At 33.6% G+C, this 21,208-nt stretch overlaps 2 protein-coding genes across 7 annotated transcripts in view; one reads left to right on the top strand and one right to left on the bottom strand.

The window, feature by feature from the left end:
• The window catches only part of LOC106076280 (pleckstrin homology domain-containing family G member 4B-like), a 129,257-nt gene extending 118,092 nt beyond the window's left edge, over positions 1-11,165 (top strand). For all 6 annotated transcript variants that reach the window (XM_056034850.1, XM_056034851.1, XM_056034854.1 and 3 more), the window contains 11 exons: positions 2,737-2,937; positions 5,021-5,270; positions 5,401-5,490; positions 5,589-5,732; positions 6,530-6,607; positions 6,777-6,950; positions 7,667-7,844; positions 7,966-8,085; positions 8,183-8,383; positions 8,574-8,749; positions 9,439-11,165. In XM_056034850.1, coding sequence (XP_055890825.1) covers positions 2,737-2,937; positions 5,021-5,270; positions 5,401-5,490; positions 5,589-5,732; positions 6,530-6,607; positions 6,777-6,950; positions 7,667-7,844; positions 7,966-8,085; positions 8,183-8,383; positions 8,574-8,749; positions 9,439-9,444 — 1,618 coding nt within the window. In that variant the 3' untranslated portion in view covers positions 9,445-11,165. The remainder of the gene's footprint in view (positions 1-2,736; positions 2,938-5,020; positions 5,271-5,400; positions 5,491-5,588; positions 5,733-6,529; positions 6,608-6,776; positions 6,951-7,666; positions 7,845-7,965; positions 8,086-8,182; positions 8,384-8,573; positions 8,750-9,438) is intronic.
• Positions 10,657-21,208, bottom strand: part of LOC106069685 (short transient receptor potential channel 7-like) — a 51,588-nt gene continuing 41,036 nt past the window's right edge. The window contains exons 14-17 of the mRNA XM_056034856.1: positions 20,274-20,504; positions 17,492-17,599; positions 17,118-17,181; positions 10,657-16,325 (exon numbers count right to left, since the gene is read on the bottom strand). Coding sequence (XP_055890831.1) covers positions 15,982-16,325; positions 17,118-17,181; positions 17,492-17,599; positions 20,274-20,504 — 747 coding nt within the window. The 3' untranslated portion in view covers positions 10,657-15,981. The remainder of the gene's footprint in view (positions 16,326-17,117; positions 17,182-17,491; positions 17,600-20,273; positions 20,505-21,208) is intronic.

The raw sequence follows: 21,208 nt of genomic DNA, 5'->3' as shown, positions 1-21,208 counted from the left end.
GGAGGTAATAGAGCAACCAGACATCGTCTTTTTCAGAAGTCTGATTGTCTTACTTGATCAATTCAATTGACACCTATTGTTGCCCTCTTCGGTCAAATGTCCGGCCCCTATTGACGCGCGGCGAGCAAATGTGGTCAACCCAGGACCGTCGCAACTAGATTACGTCGGTTTGTGGACACGCCAGGCTCCTGTCCACTCAGGCGGAACATTTGGTCAGCCTTGATCGGACACAGCTTGACCATTGTCCACCAGCGATATAATCGACGTGCTGCAATCGGCCGGCAGTGTGTGGTGTGCTGTATCTTGTATACCCGCTGTGTTATTTCCTGTCTGTTTACTAGATGTGGATATTTGAAGCCTCTCAGCTGAAAATTTGCACTTAGACTTGATTTAGTCAAGCTATCATCATGGCGTCATACAAATGTTGTTCTAATTCTAGTTATATTATGGATTTATCGAATCATTCTTTATGGAAATATGTGTACGAAGTTTTCCCAGGGAATGAATCTTACGGTTATTTTGGGTAAGTCTTGATAAACTTGATTTAGATTAGATTTAAAAACGATGCCATTTGTCTATTAGGGATGTTTGGAAAGAATGTTGGTATTACTGACTGGCCGTTATCATTAGAACTTTGATTTGAAGTTAGTTGAGTTACTAGGCATATGTTGATATTTAATCAGGATTTATATAATCTCGTAAATATAAATATCAAAGACATTATATTTTATTAATAATATATATTGTTTCTGAATCTACTAATGAGTCTAATGATCTAATTCTAATGTATACAGGTCTCTTTTTGTCATTTCTAATTATTAAGGGGCCTTTACCTAAGTAGAATCTAAGAATGTATTATTATATGCTTGGCTTTGGGCTTAGAGTATATATATTTCATCTAGATTTAAAATTACGACTGATTTGTCTTACAAGACAAGACCTAGCAAGAACTATTGTCTACCCATATGACTATAATTAATACTATTAATAGCATAAAAGCGTCTTTAGCATCTAGATTTGCTAGGTCTGGATGTAGACACGAACAACACGTACCTGGCTAGGCATCTTGTTTATACTGTAAACTTTATCTTTACATATCTTAAGTAACTAGTTAACCCTGGACACCACAGTCTCATAGTGGTAGTCTCATTGCTTCTCAAACAAGCAAAATATATTTAAAAAATACTTCTTATAAAAACAAAGCTTGTGTAATGGGAAGAACTATATATATATCTATAGCTGCATAGCTATATATATCAATATTTATTTCCCTTAATCAGTATTAAATTAATTACCACCACTGATTAACTCTTTCTCTCCTGATCGATGATACCATCGTTGATTTGACCTCATTAAATTGTTTAATTTTATAAACTTGACTTTGTATATATATATATTCTATATTTTTGATTTCTATATTCTATTTAATTCTATACACCAAATACAACATTGTCTGATAACAAACAGCAAAGCTATTGAAGCTTAATCATAACAGGGTAGTGAGATAGTAATGAGCCAAATGTAGAATTCCTTCGAAACGTGGACAAATAATAACAGAGAGAAAGAGTTAATTAATTAGTTAATCTTTTTTATTCATATTTTGTTAGGAACAATGTTCAATTATTATGCAAAATTTCAACTTGATCCGAGACTAGGAAGTGGGAAAAGAAACATAATCAAAATTTGTACCAGACTGATAGAGTTGATACAAGCTTTGAATTATTAAATACCTCATTGTCACCAATTGTTATAAACTGCATATCTATTGGCCTTTTTTATTGACATTTATTAAAGCATTGTATATTATTATTATATTGGCCTCCTTCAGCCGTAGAACGACTATGGTTCATCTCGCACACTTCCTCTTGTGGCTGTGGAGCCCTATTTTGGAGAGACACCCCCGTCCACAAATATCGCAGGTTAAGGTGGCTTTTGCTTCGGTGGTAGAGGAGCTGGCCATTTTTCGCATTGTCCGTTTTTCTTCCAGGGCTGAGGCCCATGTTCTTTCGCTATCCATAGCTTTCTTGGTCACTGTCTCTCTCCATCTGGTGCGGTCTAGAGCTATGTCTTCCCAATGGTCAGTATTGATGTTCACTGATTTGAGGACCCATTTTATTACATCTATGTAACGGAGGTGGGGGCAACCAGTTTTTCTTGAGCCAGTCGCAAGTTGTCCGTAGAGGATGACTTTCGGGATGCGTTTGTCCTCCATCCGGCGAACATGTCCAAGCCAGCGCAAGCGGCGTTGTCTGAGGGCTGTAAAGATGTTGTAAATTATTGGCATTTATAAAAGCATTATAACATAAAAAAAATATCAAACTAAAAGTAAGACCAAAGGGTAAATTTGCCTCCTCTATTAGGGGTCTTCTCCCAACTCAAGAAATTTGACTGATATATATTATATAATAATAAAAAAAAGTTTTATACATACATAAAATTTATACTGAACACAACGCTATAAATTCCTCGGAAAGACATAAGAAGTAACACATGTGTCCATGTTGAGACAACTCTTGTCAAGTGACACGGAAGCACAGAAAGACTTAATTCACTTTTAACCCATTACGTCCTAAGTGTGAATGAAAGCTTGCTAACTAGAAGATATTGTACAGACATTTTGTCCACATTACAGTCTTAATGTCACTCACTAAAACTTCTTACTCTTAGATGAGTATAACAACAATATCTGTTTATAGACACGGAGATTTTTATATTTTGTAATATTTTTATTTTTAGCATGCCAGAAGAAGCCGAAGATGGTGACCTTGACCTGAGTCCATCCCATGATCACCAGGAGGATGCCAACAGCACAACGCAAAGTATCAGGGACTGGACACCCGTCCCAGTCAACACCCATCTCCACAGGTCGGCTCGGAGTACTCCCACTGGTCCAATGGCAGACCTGAGACTAACAGAGGCTGAGATCAAGAGTAGAAGGTGAGCTAGTTCAATAAATTCATTAAATAAATGCTCTGAGAATACATTGGAATCCAATTTAATGCTGTCAGCCCCTTAAATAAATATACATTAAAATGAATTAGAGCACTTTGTGAAAGCTTGTCTGATTAAATTAATTAAGATGACTTGTCCGATTTCTTAGTAGTATGTGGGGACAAAATATATCTATACAAGCTTTGCTGTTCAATGTCTAACAATAGAATAAACTAGAAGTAGAAAGAGAAGAATCTATCATTGTAAGTCTCATACCTGAGACTTTGAAGTTTAAATAAACACATTTGTGAATCAATGGCCTTGAACTTTATTCTTGACCATCGTTTATTTATTTATAAATATATAATAAATGCCTCCGAAATGGGAATTGCTGCTATTAGATTTGTATGGTCTGTTCATCCATCCTGTTTAAATCTTATAAACTAGAACAGAGATAATGAAAATCCAACATCATGATATTTTAGATTTTTTAAAGTTCTGATGCAATGGCTACTTTTTCTTTTCTGAAAGCAAAAACATTTAATTTTAAAAATCAACAGCAAGCAGTTTTTTTTTCATAAAAATACACCATTTTAACTATTCACTACTAGTCGACCCACTGCGACCGCAGTAGGTCCCACGCTAATCCTAGGTGTAAAATATTATATTAAACATTTTATAACTTATGACAGATTTTAGGCAGCCTCCTGATTTACCAGGAGCTCTTGGAAATCTCCAGAAATTATTAAAATCTTTTGAAAACACATACATATTTCTGGAAATATAAACAAAATCGTCATTTTGGGGTGTCATTCAATATGGAAAATGCCAATCCTATACGTGATTAAAAAAAAAGGCATTATACAATACCCGTTATGTGGAATCTGGTGAAAGAAGCTTCTTGAGCCTCAAACTAATGAAGAATTACTTGAGATCAAGAATTCTCGAAGATAGATTGAAACATTTGGTAATTCTTGCTACTGAGCTGATCTATGTAGGATACAGAATTTTTATGATACAATGAATGACTTCGCTACATGCAAGGCTCGTAAAGTAATTGTGTACGTAGTAAAGAATGAATAAAATGCAAAGACGAATTCATTTTCTAACATATTATCCGTATCGCCACCCAAACTGGGCACCTGCAAAATCACTTTCGCATAGTGCCCCGCAATGGTTAGATCTGGACCTGCTATTTAGTGACGGGTAATACTACTTGTTCTCCCCCCCCCCCCCTTTTTTTTTTTTTTTTTTTTTTTTGCTGCTTAATCTTGGTGGTGTAAGGAATGGTTGAGCCATGAAGAGAATTATATATAGATAGATTAAAAGTAAAAAAACAAGGGAGGCTATTTAGTAAGGGAGATAATGATTTAACATATTTTTAACACATTTGGGTCTTAGATTTTTTTTTGTCAAAGAAATGTTTTTTAACAATGTGAATTACTAAATTAAATACACTCCTCAACACTATTAGCTTACATTTTAAAAAATGCTTTTTTTTTTTTTAAAGAAAAAAATCTATTTAGTATACATATACGTTGAATATAATTTTAAACAACAGTTAATAAGTAGTGTTTCATATTATAGACATAAAGTGCAATACACTGCACAATACCAAAGACACTAGACTAAAGAGAAAAGTTTCTTTGTTGAAGCTTTGAATCAGAGATTGGCTCTTTACAAAACTATCAATTAGAGAAGCTCATCAATTAGGCCAGGTTCACATTTGATATCTTCTTAACTATCAGTTAACATTAATAAATCTCTGTGTCATTTGGGAATCAAGTCAGTAGTCAAACTAACAACACAGCAGTATGGGCATCTCTTTTGACATGCACACATCTCTTCTTTTTGAATCCATGGAGAAAGGGTTGTAGTTGTTGATAGTTTGTAGTTCATAGTTTCTTTCTGATATTCTTTTTGAAAATGATTTTATCTGTCTGGGCGGACCACTTCGGGGGCCGATTTTGAGTTTGTGTTTTTACACAAACTGTCTTTGTAACCTTGTTTTTCTTACAGCAAGTTTTTATCTAAAAAAAAAAATTTTAAAAATCAAGTTTGCTTCATGATTTTATGTGTGTCTCCTCAGAACGGTGTCTTTAATCATGTCTGAGATGATCCAGACAGAGCGGGATTATGTGAGAGCTCTTCAGTTCATCACTGACCATTATGTGCCAGAACTGCAGCGCGACGATGTCCCACAGATGCTGCGTGGGAAGAGGACAGTCATCTTTGGCAACTTGGAAAAAATTCAACAGTTTCACAGCCAATATTTTTTGAAGCAGTTGGAGAGTTGCCAACACCAACCGTTTTTAGTGGGTCAATACTTCTTGCAGCATGTAAGTAGTTGGCAACATAGTTTTTTGTTGAAATCTTTTTGAACACTTTCTCCTATTCTTTTTCACTAAATGCTAAAACCTTTGTCTGTGTTCAAAGGCTAAACTTTTGTCTGTGTTCAATATTTTTCAGGAAACAATGTTCTATTTGTACGCCTTGTACAATAAAAATAAACCAAAGTCAGATGTCCTCATGATGGAATACGGAAAAGATTTTTTTAGGGTAAGCTTTTGAAGACTCAACTGCGTTTTCTTGTCTATACTTGAATATCTAATACCCCATGAACTAACACTGGCTTTTGTATTCAATTCAATCTTCAGCAAAAACAATTGGAGCTTGGAGATAAGATGGATCTGTCCAGTTACTTGTTGAAGCCTGTCCAGCGGATGGGGAAATATGCCTTGCTATTAAAACAGCTGCTCAAAGAATGTTCAGAGACAGAGCCCGAGTTTCCTGAGCTTAAGGTAATACATTAACTCTTGCTCTCTGTTATTACTTTCCACGTTCCGACGCAACTATCCATTTTGCTCATTTGTATTGTGTTTTTTTATGATTAAACTTCAAGAACTTTTTTGTTTGTTATCAGAAAATGTTATATTTGTTGTAGAATTAATGGGAAATGCTGCAAGCCGTTTTTATAATAAGACACATTTTATTAAACCAAATTGAAATTTATTTTTGGATAATGTAATTTGAAACTTTAGAACTTAAGACGATGTTGTTGTTTTTTATACCAATTAAACTAAAAATATTTTTAAGGCAGTTATTCATATTTTCACAAAAATTATTGTATAACATGCATAAAACATTAATTATCTTGAGCTCATGTTCCTATGTCACTACCATGCAGAAAATTAATACAGTCAAAATAGCATTTTATTTTTAGCCCTCTTTCTTTTAAAAACATCTATTTGCTAAAAACACAGTGAAAATGAAAAAAATATGTATGTTTTCCAAAGGGAAACTATTCAAGATTAATTTATTAACAATTAAAAACATTTTGGGAGAAAAGAAAACAAAACGAGAGTTTTTAAGGGATGATAATATCATCAATTTGACTGAAAGAAAAAAGTCGAATCAACTATGGTATCATCAGTTAGGAGAGAAAGAGTTAACCTAGATTGTGTATGACTGGCTTGTGTGTCAAACGTACGGAACTTATTAAAAAAAATATCTGCATAAGTTACTATGTTACTGTATAATTATCAATTATCACTCTTTTGGGTTGGATTGATTGATTTATTTGTTATATTTTGTCCAGGCTGCTGAAGAAATGGTCAAGTTCCAGCTTCGACATGGTAATGATTTGTTGGCCATGGATTCACTCCGAGACTGTGACGTGAGTCATTTATTTGAATTATGAAACATTTTTTGTAGAGAATTTCACATTGATTCATATTAACTTGTACATTGATTCATATTAACTTTTACATTGATCCATATTAACTAACTACAATAAAATTAGTGTAAAAAAAAAGTTAATGTAAATTGACTTTTTTTTTTGTCAGGTAAACTTGCAAGAGCAAGGGAGGCTACTGCGCCAGGAGGAGTTTCTTGTTTTCCAAGGTCGCAAGAAGTCAATGCGAAGAATATTTTTATTTGAAGATCTGATTCTGTTTAGCAAAACCAAGCGGGGTAGACAAGGGCAGCATGACCTGTATGTTTACAAGTCCAGCTTTAAGGTAAACACAGGCGCACACTCACTAACTCTGTTCTGGACATTTTAATTTGATACATGTTCTTTGCCTGATGAGGACAAAGCCCACAGTGTTTCATTTGCTGATTTGACATTGGCCTGAAATTTATTTATTTGATTAGCTAATATAGTTTTGAAGTCTTAGTAACATTTTTACCATTTCCCTGGTATTTTGTGAAATTCTGTTATGTCGAAAATATAACGACTTTAGAGGATACAGTGTTTGTCATAATACAATGATGACCAGATTTGTCATCCAGGGGGGGGGGGGTGGAAAAATTTGCACAGCAGTTTAGTGCCTTCTCGTGTGGCTGGTGAGACCTAAGTGAATCTGGAATGTTTGGCTGCATACTGGTCAAGCTATTTACTGCTGTTTTCTGGTCCTTTGCGATTTTTTGCACCAGTTTCTCACAGCACTAAACTATACATAATTTAAAATATAAAGTGTTGAGATGTGTACGCATTTATTTAATGTGTGTACACATCTGAACCATTTGATTAAATGTAGGAGTACGTTAAAGGAGACAATTGCTACAGGCTAGACATAATTAAAATTAAACTTAATTAAAAGAATTCTTAGCTGATAGTTCAGTTGCTAGGTATAGTGCCACAGTAACGAAGTAAACCAATGTCAATATTTTCTACAACTACCACTGTCTTTTGTTGGCTTTAGCCTAATACATACTTGTGATGTTATTCCAGACGGCAGACATTGGAATGACTGAGAATTATGGAGACAGTGGGTACAAGTTTGAAATCTGGTTCAGGCGACGCTCTGTTGGAGAAAATTATGTCCTTCAGGCGCCAAGTACTGAAGTAAAAAAAGCCTGGGTCAAGGACATCTCTAGGCTGCTGTGGCGACAAGCTATTCGCAATAGAGGTAATTATTTTGAATGTCAACTGAAATCTAAATTGACTTGAAATGTTTACTTTAGTTTTTTTTTTTTTTTTTAATTGTTAAATTCAACAAATTTGTAACAATTTTTTTATGCCTGTTATAGAAACCAGGATAAATGAGTTGGCAACTATGGGTATAGGTAACAAGCCTTGTCTGGACATAAAGCCAAGCGAGGACAACATTCAGGACAGATCTATCAATGTTGCCCTAAACAATAGGGGAGGTAAGCCATTTTAGTCAAGTCCAGGAGCAGAAATAATGTTTAACAAAACAACTAATAAATGAAATATTGTATTAACTTTTTTTTTTTTACTTTGCAGCTCGCACCAGAAACTCCATCGCAGTGTCTTCGTTTGATTATTTACGCAATGGCAATAAAAGGCCTCATTCTATCATATCAGTTAGTTCCACATCATCCTCAGGCTCAAGTCATTCTTCATTTGGTTTATTGGGCTCATTAAATTTAGCATTTGACCCACTGGATAGTCCGCGCTTAAACAGAAGGTCATTTACATCAAATGGTGAGATTTTTTATTTTTTTTAACTAACCCAACTTTATTTATGGTAATGAGTTTAAAGTCAAGGCATTATCATCAACTGTTTCTGGTTAAAAAAAAAAAAAAAAAAAAAATATTTCAACTTCAAATACGGGTCAGTCTCTTCTTGATCTTTTTCAATTGATATTTCTATATCTTCTGTTTGTCTTCCCAGAGAGTGGAATAGCCACAAACAGCGACACATCAACAGACCTAGGGACAGAGAACAGAGGCCCATCATTACGAAGAGGAAGTCAAGGGAGTGCACCACTGTCCACAATGAGGTCTTATTTAGATGTCATGAAGTCTCGTGTCTTGAAACAAAAATATTCTGACCAACTTTATACAGATGTAAGTTTGTGTTTTTTTTACACAAATTGCTTTAATTTAGAGTTCCTTTCACGCTTATATCATGCTCTTGCGCCATGGTCTAATTTCTGAGGACTAGTGGAGGGTTATCTGGGTGAAGGTTTCTGTGCTGCCTTTTGACTTTTATTAAAATTGCTTTTGCATAGCTCCTGTTTGGTGCTCTTTGCTCAAATGGAGGGAGGGGGTGATTGGGAGAAAGTTTCATCACTTTGGTAACACAACTACGCAACTCAGCTTCAAGTCTACATCTGGATTGAACCCACATGTATCTATATGATTTTTACTCAGCCCTCATCCCATTAAGTGGGTGTGGTGGCTGAGTGGTTAAGCGCTTGGCTTCTGAACCTGGTGTCCTGGGTTTGAATCTCAGTGAAGACTGGGATTTTGAGTTTTGGGATTTTTAGGGCTCCCTTGAGTCCACCCAGCTCTAATAGGTACCTGACTTTAGTTGGGGAAAGTAAAGTCATTGTGTGGGTTATATAACACCCTGCCCATTATCCACTGACCAAAGAAACAGATGACCTTAACATCATCTGCCCTATAGATTGCAAGGTCTGAAAGGGGAACTTTACTTTACTTTTGCTATCCCATTAGGTTGATAAAAACTTTATCATATTAAATTAATAGTGAATTAGCGAAAAATACAGGGTTTTTTTTGTTTTTTTTTTCAGGTTTGACTGAAGTGACCAGAACTAGGACTGTCAATTATTCCAAATTGTGAATAGAACAAAGTTTTAATTCCTTTGTTACACCTGTGTCCTTCACTGTCTGGGTTGTACCAGATAAAGGAAAGTCTTGTTCATTCAGACCATTGACAAACAATGCCACAATCAACTGAGTTGATTACAAAACATAAATTGAGGTTCGAATACTTCAGTGTAACTTCCAGTCTGAGGAGTAGCTGACAATATACCTGGACTGGATGTAATATTTCGCTTTACAATTAACTATTTATTCTCTAGACTTGTCATCAAACTCTATTCTAAGATAAGTTTCTGGCACAAGTTAACAATCCCAAGTAGTCGTTGTGAGAGTGACAGATGGAACAATAACTGAACAAGTCTAGCCTCTACTGCAGTTATTTCTTTTTTCCTTATCTTTCGCTTTTCTATCCCATTAAGGAAGAAACTTGCTGTTTTTATAGAGTTGTTGGGGGAACAACTCTTGCATTAGTTCCACTAGAATTCAGTCCCTTGTATCTGCAGCATATGTTAAGACAAATTTGATTCCAAAGAACTTCTGTATATAATGTATTGTACTTCCTAGGCTGGCCAATGTTGGAGAGTCTGATTGATTGATCTTGTATTTTTGCCTATGCCTTGCTACCTGTATTACACACATAACTGCATTTGAAATGTACATTGTAGTCTGTGAAGTAATGTCTATAGAGTTTGTTGTAGTCTGGTAGCTGATGTCAACAGTCAATGTTGTGTGTTGATCTACTGGTGGCTGTACTAATGTTACTATTTAGTCTTGTCACTTGAAGACTTTGATATAGTCCACAGCATTATATTCTATGTTTCTGTTGTATGTGGTGCAGTGTGTTTACATTGCGGGGGGGGAAACGCACTCAGTACCAGTAGAAAATTAAGCTCAGTATTGGGACGAATTCCATTTCTTACAAACTTTTATGTGTACAAAACTATAAAAAAAAAAGTCTGTAAACTAACTATGTAATGTCTTGTGTCAAGAAAAGTTCTATCATGTCTTAACAAGTAAAATATAGTAGACCCTATACACTCTGAACTCTATGTTGGCACTGTACTGTTGAGTTGATCTGCAATATTAAAGTGGCTAAAAATTTCAAATGATTCTGGTGCCTTTTGTTTTATATGAAACTACTGATGAATTGAATCTATAAGTCAATGGTTGACTAAATTTTGATTTGAAAAAAAAAAAAAAGGTTGATTCCTTGATGCTTGCAATGACCATAGAACTTCTTTTTTCTGGCTTCCAAAAAGGGTTTTCTATATTCCATATATCTGCCACTGTTTCATATACAATGCATGCCTTAACAAGTTTTATGGCATACACAACTGTTTAGATTGTATCTGGGTTTTTTGTCTGCTATTGATCTAAGCATGGCATTTTAACATAATATACATATATATTAAATAGCTAATGTAAATACAAAACTAGATACGGTTAAACTTAAATTTGTTACATTTATTTTTTGAATGTTTAAAATGACCAGTTTATACAGTTTTGGCCAGTTTTGTTAATGAACTTAAGACATCTATTTCTTACGATACTCGCATTGTGTACCTTAGTCTGTGCTGTACATGTGGAACATTTTGTATGTGGTCTTCCACATTCTTTATGTGGTCAACAGATACTACTGCTGTGTGTAATAAAATCTATTTTTTTTTCTGATCAAATAAATTATTTACATTCATTATTTACTATTTTGTTGTTTTTTTAATATATTAACATCACATTGAAAAATTTACCATTTAAAACACATTTTTAATTAGCATAGATTTTTTAAACTTTTAAATGTATTGTGAGGCTCACATTAAGATAGATTTCCTCAGCCCAGCCCCAGATCTAATTGCAAGAAAAAAGTTTGACTGTTGACATAATAGAAAAATGTCCTAAAATGTAATACTTGTTACTTCATAACAGAAGAGTTCAGCTGGAGTTTGTTGTGACAACTTACAAGTTTATCCAACAAAATTATATTTTTAAAATACTGTTAATAAAAAAGGACACCTTAATTATTATTAAATATTAAAAACAGGGTTTATTTAAAAAAACATGCAACACATAATAGGACTAAACTTAGTCAATTATTGTTTGGCATTTAGTAATAATCAGTAATTGTGTTGAGCTAAACATAGCCTGGTGAAAATAAAGACAGTAAGTAGAAACATTTTGCTGCTTTCACAATAATAAAAAAACGTCTAAGTGACCGATGAATTCAAAGTTTTGTTTTTATTTGTTTCATCTATGAAAATATTCTACAGATGTAAACTTTTAACAAAATGTTCTTGTAAGTGCATCCAGCAAGTACAATCAAATAAGAAATTATGAAACAAAGAAAAACACACTGTGTGATTACCAAACATGTATTTACAAGTGTTTCTAATGGCCTGGAGTTCTAGCACAGCTCCTCCTAGTATTTATTGCAACACATTTCCTGGAAGACTGTCAATCTTTACATCAAAATTGATTTTCATAATTGAAACATTACATTCAGAATGTGGAGGTCATCCTAACCTCTTCAGTTTGAAATACAATTTAATAAAAAAAAAAGGTTGACATAATGAAATAGTGTCAGCATGACATAAAATTCAAATCTATTCACAATACAAATTGTGTAGCAAAAAAAATAATAATTTCAAAGGTGAAACATAAAAAATGTGATTTCTTTTGCGTATCAACATTTGAAACTTGGGTCCAACTAGTAATTGTTACAAAGCTTATATTAACTCACTCTGTCTGGTAAAAAGTTTGTAACACTATTTCTCCCACACCCAATCTTGGATCAAGCTGAAATTTTGCACAATTATTTCTTTTACCTGACAACACAAGAATCAATTTTAAAAAATTAACTCATAATGAGTTAACTTTTGGTAATTAATTATTTTGTTCGGAATCTCAAACAAGGGAAAGAAATTGTACTTGACTGAAGTGGTGATATAAGATGAACTAGTCCCCTTAAAGGTTGCTGCTTTAAATAATTTGAAACAAACTATACAATCGTCTATTTTCATAATCACCTCACTAGCTTTGTAAAAATGATTGTAAAATATTTTCCATGTTTCGGATGTTCCTTTAGAGTTGAAAATAATTTACTTCCTAGTCCAAACCTCCTGCAGGATGATGGGAGATGGATGCAGGCATCAGGGCCAGCCTTAGGGCACTGCAACCTATGCGGCCGCAGTGGGACCCGCACTTTCATAGGCCCCGCGCTAACTCTAATTGTAAATTATTAAATTTTAACTTATAACAGTGTTCCCACTGCCTCCTGATTTTCCAGGAGCTACTGGAACTCTCAAAAAAATTGCAAAGTATACGAAAAAATCATGAAAATCTCCTGAAATTATTAAAATATCCTGAAAACTCATAAAAATGTCCTAAAAAAATATACCAAATTGTTATTTTGGGATGTCATTCTGTATGGAAAACGCCAATCCTACTCGCAATATAAAGAAATCGGCATTGTCAGCTTTCATTTAATAAAAATGTAAAAATAAAGCAAATTTTAACCAAAAACAGGAAGTTCCAATGCTTAATTTAATGTAATAGTCACTCAACTGGCATATAAATAATAAATATAAATCTAAATCTATCTTGATCTCTTTAAAAATATTAAAGCGATATTTTGCTAGTCGATAGTAAATCTAAAAGGCAGATCTGAATTTTCATTGGCTTTTTATTGGAAAACGACAATTGTAGATGGCTTGTAAAGTTAATTTGACCTTGATCAAGGTAAAAATAAAATGCAAAGGCGAAGTTATTTTCTAACAAAAAATCTTAATTTTCACTTATTATCCTTATCCCTAACCAGACTAGGCCCAGCGCAATCCATTTCGCAAAGGACCCCGCAATCTGTAAGACCGGCCCTGGCAGGCAGGGTTTGAACCAGGGACCATTGATAGTCCTGGGCGCAAACCGCTTGAGAAGGAAGAGTTTGAATTCAGGCATATAAATGCTTTAAAAAACTGATTACAGTAAAAAATTCACCCAAATATCCTTTTTTTTTCTTTCCCCCTCCCCATTTTTTGCAACTTGTCCAGAGCAGTGTTAGGATCATAGCGAATGAGAAAGCTAAAAGCATGGAATAGCTCTAAACAATAACAATTGGTGAAAATATTTCCACAGATTTATTGTGGTTGGTCTAGATCTATTAGAAATTTAATTACATGACTGATCCAAACTAATTAATGCAATTACAATTCATATAAGCTTTGTGTTCTTTAAAAAGTATTTTTTTGTTTTTCTTCTTTTAAAATTCAATCTATACCAGTTGTCTATTTTTAGATTTATACATAGATGACAATTTAGGTGCCTGTCAGCTCAATAAGTTTGGACCCCATCTCCTTCGATTAGCTGATGTCCTGCAGCAGGTTTGGACTAGGATAAAATAATCTTCCTCACTAAAGAAATGTCCAAAACATATAAAACACAAAAACACAAACGTGTATCAGGTCTAGTACTCATCTCTAAATTCTAACACTTGAAAAATACAAGTCACACATCATTCGGTAAAACTTCCCACTGAAGAAAAAAACCAATCCAAACTATTTTTTAAATGTTAAAAAATTAAAAAATTGTACCACTTTTAAGAAGAACATTAAGACCTACTTGTTTAAAACTTTTTTAGATTAGTTTTTGATTTCTGTTGTCGTGTCTGTGTTTGTGATGTTATTACAGCGCCTTGAGCCTACATTTTGTTTGTTAACAGCACTTTATAAATAAAATTATTATTATTATTATTATTTTAATGAAGCCTACATGAAAATTATTTTAAAAGATTTGCCCATCATTTGCATGAAGTTACAGAAAGCCTACAAGTCATCCCTAAAATCAAGGTACAGATAAGCTTTAATTTAGCCATAATATAAGTCTATGTTGAATGCACATACATGGATAAATCAATGTTGACCATTGCTACAAGTGGTCATGTGTATTACACATTCAGAAGTCGAGATGTGTTTAAAATGATAGAGAAAAAAAAGTCCAGGTTGTATTTAGCATGCTAGAAAAAGAGATCAGAATTCTTTAATTCAGCCAGACTAGGAAATATTTCAGTTGGACCATTTTTAGAACAGTGACAGTAAGAAAGTAACAATCTGTATATAACACTATACCTAGAGGGCATTCATTCATAACAAAATTGTGCCCATATATATTTAACAATTTTAGCAGCTTTATTTAAAAATGCAGGAGATGCGGTGCTGAGTGGTAAAGCATTTGACTTCTGAACCAAGGGGTCCCAGGTTTGAATACTGATGAAGACTGGAATTTTTTATTTCGGGATCTTTAGGGTGCCTCTGAATTCACCCAACTCTAATGGGTACCTCACATTAGTTGGGGAAAAGTAAAGGCCGTTGGTTGTTTTGCTGGCCACATGATACCCTCGTTAACTGTGGGCAGAAACAGATGACCTTTAAATCATCTGACCCATAGATGCCATGGTCTGAAAGGAGAACTTTATTTGAAATCTTTGCTCCTCTGGACAAAATTATTGGATTTGAATTTTATCTTTGATGTGCAAAAATATTTTTTAAATGCCAGCTAAAAAATAATTGTAACATTTCATAATCTCACAAAAAAACAAAAAACTAACTTTTATATATTTATAGAAACAAAGTTCAAAGAGCTTACATTCAAGTGAATAAACATTAAGATCATTTTTATAAATTGTGTCAGGATTGTGTACCCTTTGCCTTTTCTACACAATCCCATCAGGTTAATTTACCGAAACATTAAGACATCAAAATATGCAGTATACAGCAAAACTAAAGTAGTTGAATAAATGCCTTCTAGCTGGATAAAAACTGTCCACAAAATGTTAATGGTGTACAAACATCTTTATGATACATTTATGATCTTAACTATTTGCATAAAAGATTGAAACAAGTAACAATATAAACAGAACCACTATAATATATAGGCAAGTGATTCCTACATTTTGTGCAGGAAAGAAGAGTTGCAGCTTGAAGAATTACTTGTTAAAAAAAATAGAAAATTAAATCAGTTTTTATACTGTACATTGACCTTTAGGAGAATGGACAGTTGGCATGAGATGGGATTAAGAAAATGTTTGGCAACAACTGTTAACATTTTAAATACATTCTGAAAGATTTTGGAAAAGTGTCTGTAATTAACCATCAGTAAATTCAGTCTTTGTAAATTATTTTTGTTAAGAAAATTTTCAAGTTAGCCATTCATTTATGATGGATGTTGCCTTTATTACCATAGTATCTTTTTTGCAATGACTCATGTAACTTCTAGTACAACAGAGATAATACAACTCAAAATGTCTCTGGCTTGAGAAAGTAGGTTTACATTAACAGTTGAAAGCCCTTAGAACCTCAAGTAATATTCAAACTCAAAAGCTCGTCATCTTAGACACAATGTCCATGTATAAGCACAGACCTATACATTTTGTAATCTTATTTCAATTATTTTTAAAAATAAATATAAAATTGATTACCAAGTATAAAACTGGCATGATGGTATATTAATAGTCAATCTGAATATTTCTATGTTTGATCTACCAGAGGCTGTGGTTTATCTAACTCATCAGGTTCCTCATGGACATCACACAAAATATTTTCATGCTGTTCATTGTAGCTGACTGACAGATCTGATGTGCTGGTATTTATATCTGTAGTAGAGCTCTGGCTCTCAACACTGTCTCCTCTCCCCCAGGTAAAAACTGGACATTGCTCAGAGTCTTCAGAGACTTGACCATTTAAAGAGCTGACTTGCCAAGAGACGAATTGTATCGCATTTACAGCCATGTTCAAACTTTCTTCCTTGGCCTTGTACTGGGACATGACTTCATGACGCATTTGTTCAAATGATCCTTTCACATCATCAGTCCCTATCAAAAGATACAGATAAACAAGTTTTTATGATTTTGTAACAGAAAAATAAAATAGTTTTATTGGGTTCTTTAAAAGATTGACTGTTTTGGAGGGAGGTGGGGTGTTTGCAGACAAATTAACTAGGTTTTATGTTTTTTTTACAGACAAATAAACTAGGTTTTATGTTATTTACAGACAAATAAACTAGGTTTTGCTTTTTACAGACAAACAAATAAACTAGGTTTTATGTTGTTGCTTCTTATTACAGACTCTCAACATTTTCTTTAATTAAGAAGAATAGTGTGCCCCTGATTGAAAGAAAACACTTCAATATTAGCCTTTTTTTCTTCTCACTTTGAGAAAAAGGCTTTGTAGACTCCAGGAGAAAGAATTTCTGTACCGGTAGTTCAAAACACCAGAATATTCTTGGTTCCTGACACTACTGTGGGAGCTTATAGTGCTTATAGTGATTCCCCAGACCACTTCAAGGAAGAACTGGTATACAGAATATCTCAAATTCTCTAACATTATTTCCAAATAAAAAAATCAAACTAGTTTTAGTGATAATATAAATAAAAACAAAAGCTGAATTTGTGTTATAATTGTGTGTCTTTAAGTTAATTTTAGGTCCCCAGCTGCTAAGGGGGATGTGAAAAAAATGTTTTCTCATTTAGCGGGGCGCCTTTGGTAAAAGTTTGAGAAACATTGTCATAAGTGATCTTTTTTTTTCTAATGATATTCTATAAAACTTTCTAAAAGTTCTCTCTCTACAGGCTTCATCATTTCACTCAAAGCTGATCAAAACTAACCTGCTGTTTCATTCTCTCTGTGAACATCATAGATAAACCTTTGTATGATACTTTGAATAACTTCCTGGCAATTACAGTTAAAACAACATTTGTAATTTCCCAATTAAAGAAATAAAAATTAAAGAGTGATAGTAATTTTTAACATAAAAAATGATTGTGTTGTAGAATGCATTACAATACATGATTTCACAGTTCTATTTTGGTATAAAATTAGTTCTATTTTGGTTTGAAATTAGTTCTATTTTGGTTTAAAATTAAAAAGCAAAAGTCATCATTATAAGTAACTGTTAACATAATTTATATAATGCAATGTTACAATAAAAAAAATTCTATCTTACAATATATTAATGAAGATTGGTTAAAGCTTTAATTACCTGATATAAAGTCCATCCTTTTAAACTTCTAAGTTTTGGGATAAATCTTCCTTGACCAGCAGGCGGCTCATCAATTTTGGTCTCTACAGTAGAGGGTTTGGCCCTCTGCTGCAATGACATCATCAATTAATGTTTAGATGAATTTTGTAGTAATCTCTAACCCAATAGTCATGAGTTAGAGTTACTGACTCTGAAAATACTTTGATGTTAATATGACAGAAATAATTTAACAAGTTTCATTCTTTCATCTAAATCTTCTTATAACTTGGCTTGACATGATAGAATAATTACATAATTACATGTCTGGCAAAAATAGGATTCAAAAGTCTCAGAATCAAATCTTTATGAAAGCATGGGGATTTTGACACACAAAATGGAAGCCTAGACTCAGTTCAGCTTGGCAAGTAATTGCAATAGACAATTGGCAACATTATGTTGGGAAACCTTTCACTGTGCTCCATGTAGAGTGTTGACTATGGTGAACCAGAGGTAAAACTAATTCCAAAGAGCAGCTACAACACAGACGAAGACCAACAAAATGAGTTGATCAAGAGTGTTGATAATTCAGAACATTTAACTCAAGAATGTTAAGCAAAAAAACTAAGTCAGAAATTTCTCAAAACTCAACTACCTCCTAAAGATGCTAATCCATGAACAGCTTTTATTTCATATCCATCTCTAGTCTTTGTTTTTACTATGACATTATCGTTGCCATGCTATAAAACATAAACTCAAAATAAACAAAACAAAGAAATCCTTTTATGTGTCAAATTCTTAATCGCAGCCTAACAATTACAACTATGAAATCCATTGATTACATGATTTAGAAAATGCAATAAACATGGACTAATTTTCTTTGGTTTCTAAAGTCTAAATGAAAGCTTTAAGATAATCACATACTTGAAAAAAATTTGGAAAGTTCAAAGTTTAAGCAAAGAATCTGATTCTAAAAATTTCATAGAAATTTTAGTCCACAAAAAAATCCGACCACAATGAACTACTGATATTCAAACTTCATTTCAGTTGAAGGGGTTAAAGTGGATACATATCGCGCCACAAAACCAGAGCTTTGGGCAGATGGATCTCGTCAGTCTAGTAGGGCAAGTCACCTAGGAGAGGGGTACACTGACTTTAAACCCCCCCTGCCTTGCTGTACCTAGGCTTCATGAGACAAATTTGAGGAAAAATCAGGAGTGAAGCCCCTTAGGTGTTGGGACTATGACATTTCCTCCGGCAGGTTCTGCAACTTAGCTGGTGCCAAATGTAATGCGAAGCATTCCTTTGGATCACATCAGCAAGGTCAGGAGAGGGACCATTATGCATGGGCCACCCATAATCCCTTTATCTAAAGCCAAGTAACTCTGATGCTGCTGCAAAGCAGCTGCTACACTGTGACAAAATCTGCCACTCCAGAATTGGTTTTATTAGCATTACCAGATTCTCCCCCATCTCAAGACAAAACCAAACCAGTGACTCATCTGGGTGCATCCATTGTCTTCTGAGACTAAGGAGCCATGTATATTAGGAGCACCAGATAGTACTTTTTTATATCTGGATGCATCTGGATTAGGACATACCGAGTACAGTAAAATTAGATATCTGGTCATAGCTAGAGCCAGTTACTGTGTCTAGTAAATAGCTCATGTTACTAAACATTTTGCAAACTTCTTAATAAAAGACCTATGTTAATTTTATTTTTATTTTACTTTTTTACCCCACTGTATTGTTTTCCCTCTATCATTTGTTTTTGTTTTTTGAATTTAATTGTAACATATTTTAGTTTTATAGATTCAGCTTAAACAGTAGTTCTAGCTGCAGCACTTTCAGTTTAGTGTGTGCTATCTTTCAAAAACAAAAGCGAACTTATCAAATTACAATGACATCATTTAAAGCTGATTAAAACTGTAAAGCTTAACAAAGTAAAATAAATGTATATGACTTGATTGCCCATGACTAAGTGTAAAGGCTTAGTACAGTTCATTATTTGTTACATCAAAGTTTTTATTATATTTAAGAAAAATACATCTGCGGCATTGCCTGGGTAAAAGATTTGCATGATGGTCAGTGATAATTTATCCATTGATGCTGAACAATCTTTTTGATGGCACACTAGTTGAAGGTTGTGCTAGGTATATTTGAGCAGCCTTTGTCTAATCCTGGAAGTCTGTTAGCATTGGCCTTTCCACCATAAAATTGTATCATCCTCTTGCTTAATCAAGGGTTTAATCAGGTATTTTAAATTGACAACATTATCATTCAACACAATGGGCTTGAAACGAGAGCCCAGCAGTGTTGCTATTAGGGTAGCACATTTATAGTGTAAAGCTTTATTTCTATGTATATTAAGCATGCACATATATAATAACCTTGTCTACCAACCATTTATTGCTATTTGTTACAATTAAATGTCTTTTTAATAACAGATGTTTGGCGCATATCCATATATTTTTAAAGCACATTATTTTGTTTAATTAATAACATTGATACATTTAAGCACATGACTGTACCATATCAGACATTAATAAAACCACATCCATTTTATACAATTCATATAAATGTAGTTCTGGAGTTTTGGTGATACTCTAATTGTATGTTATGTTTAAATATTTTAATAATATTAATCTAGATGCTTATAGCTTCAAGTAATCTATTGCCACAGTTATTACTTCTGATCTAAATAAAACAAAAGGTACAATAAATAAGGCACTAAGATTGCAGATTTTACATGGCTATGCTGACCTACTAATGACCTCAATAAAATGCACTATTTGGATAAACTTACTTTTGGCAAATTGGAAGCCATACTTGTGATGGCTGCTCTGCGTGCACCACTGTAGACATCAGTGATAGTTATCTCAACAGGTTGTCGCTTTCGTATGATCTGAATGACATGGCTTATCAGGGAATGGGCCACTTCCAGAATGTTAAAAGGTACAGGTAGAACTCGTCCTTTTGTAATGTACTCTAAGTAGAGAGCACTGCGAGCAAACTTCCACTCAATATCAGCATCTTCCTGCAGAAGAAACAGCCAAATATTTGACCTGCAGTATACAAATAAACTATTCCAACAGAGATTATTTACAGTTGTTAAAGAGATTATTTAGTATAGAAAACTTTTTTTAGAAACTTTTTCAAAATGTAGGCAAATCTATTAAAATGTATTAGTTCCCTTGTTTGGCATAATGAAATGTTAACCAGTTATCTTTTTTTAATACTATAAAGCTTTGGGCAGGAGGGGCTTCTTAAACTTGATTGGATACCACTCTAGGAGAAGGAAAACTCTGAATCCAAACCTCTGCTACCTTAAGACTGAATGAGGCTAAATGAATGAATACTTGATTATTGTTATGCATTTTTTCTTAGTTTATAAATCTCAGATTTTCCTTCAAGAAAGAAGATAATTATGTGTATTCATGTGTAAATCTAGTCATGCATATTATTCTGAGACTTAAACTCTACTAAGTTATTGGTTTTCCTGGTTGATTCAGACAAACTGTTCCTTACTCTTAGATTTGTAAAAAAAAAAAATTACCCATGAAAGTATCTAGAATTGTTGCAAAAAAAAAAGTACACTAACTAACAGCAGTTTAAAAAAAAAGGTACACTAACTTATAGCAGTTTTAAAAAAAAGGTACACTAACTTATAGCAGTTTAAAAAAAAAGGTACACTAACTTACAGCAGTTTAAAAAAAAAAGTACACTAACTTATAGCAGTTT

Source organism: Biomphalaria glabrata, chromosome 7, assembly GCF_947242115.1.
Source record: "Biomphalaria glabrata chromosome 7, xgBioGlab47.1, whole genome shotgun sequence".
Classification (NCBI taxonomy): Eukaryota; Metazoa; Mollusca; class Gastropoda; family Planorbidae; genus Biomphalaria; species Biomphalaria glabrata.
The sequence above is the reverse complement of the archived record's forward strand: the minus strand, read 5'-3'. Positions and strand labels throughout refer to the sequence as shown.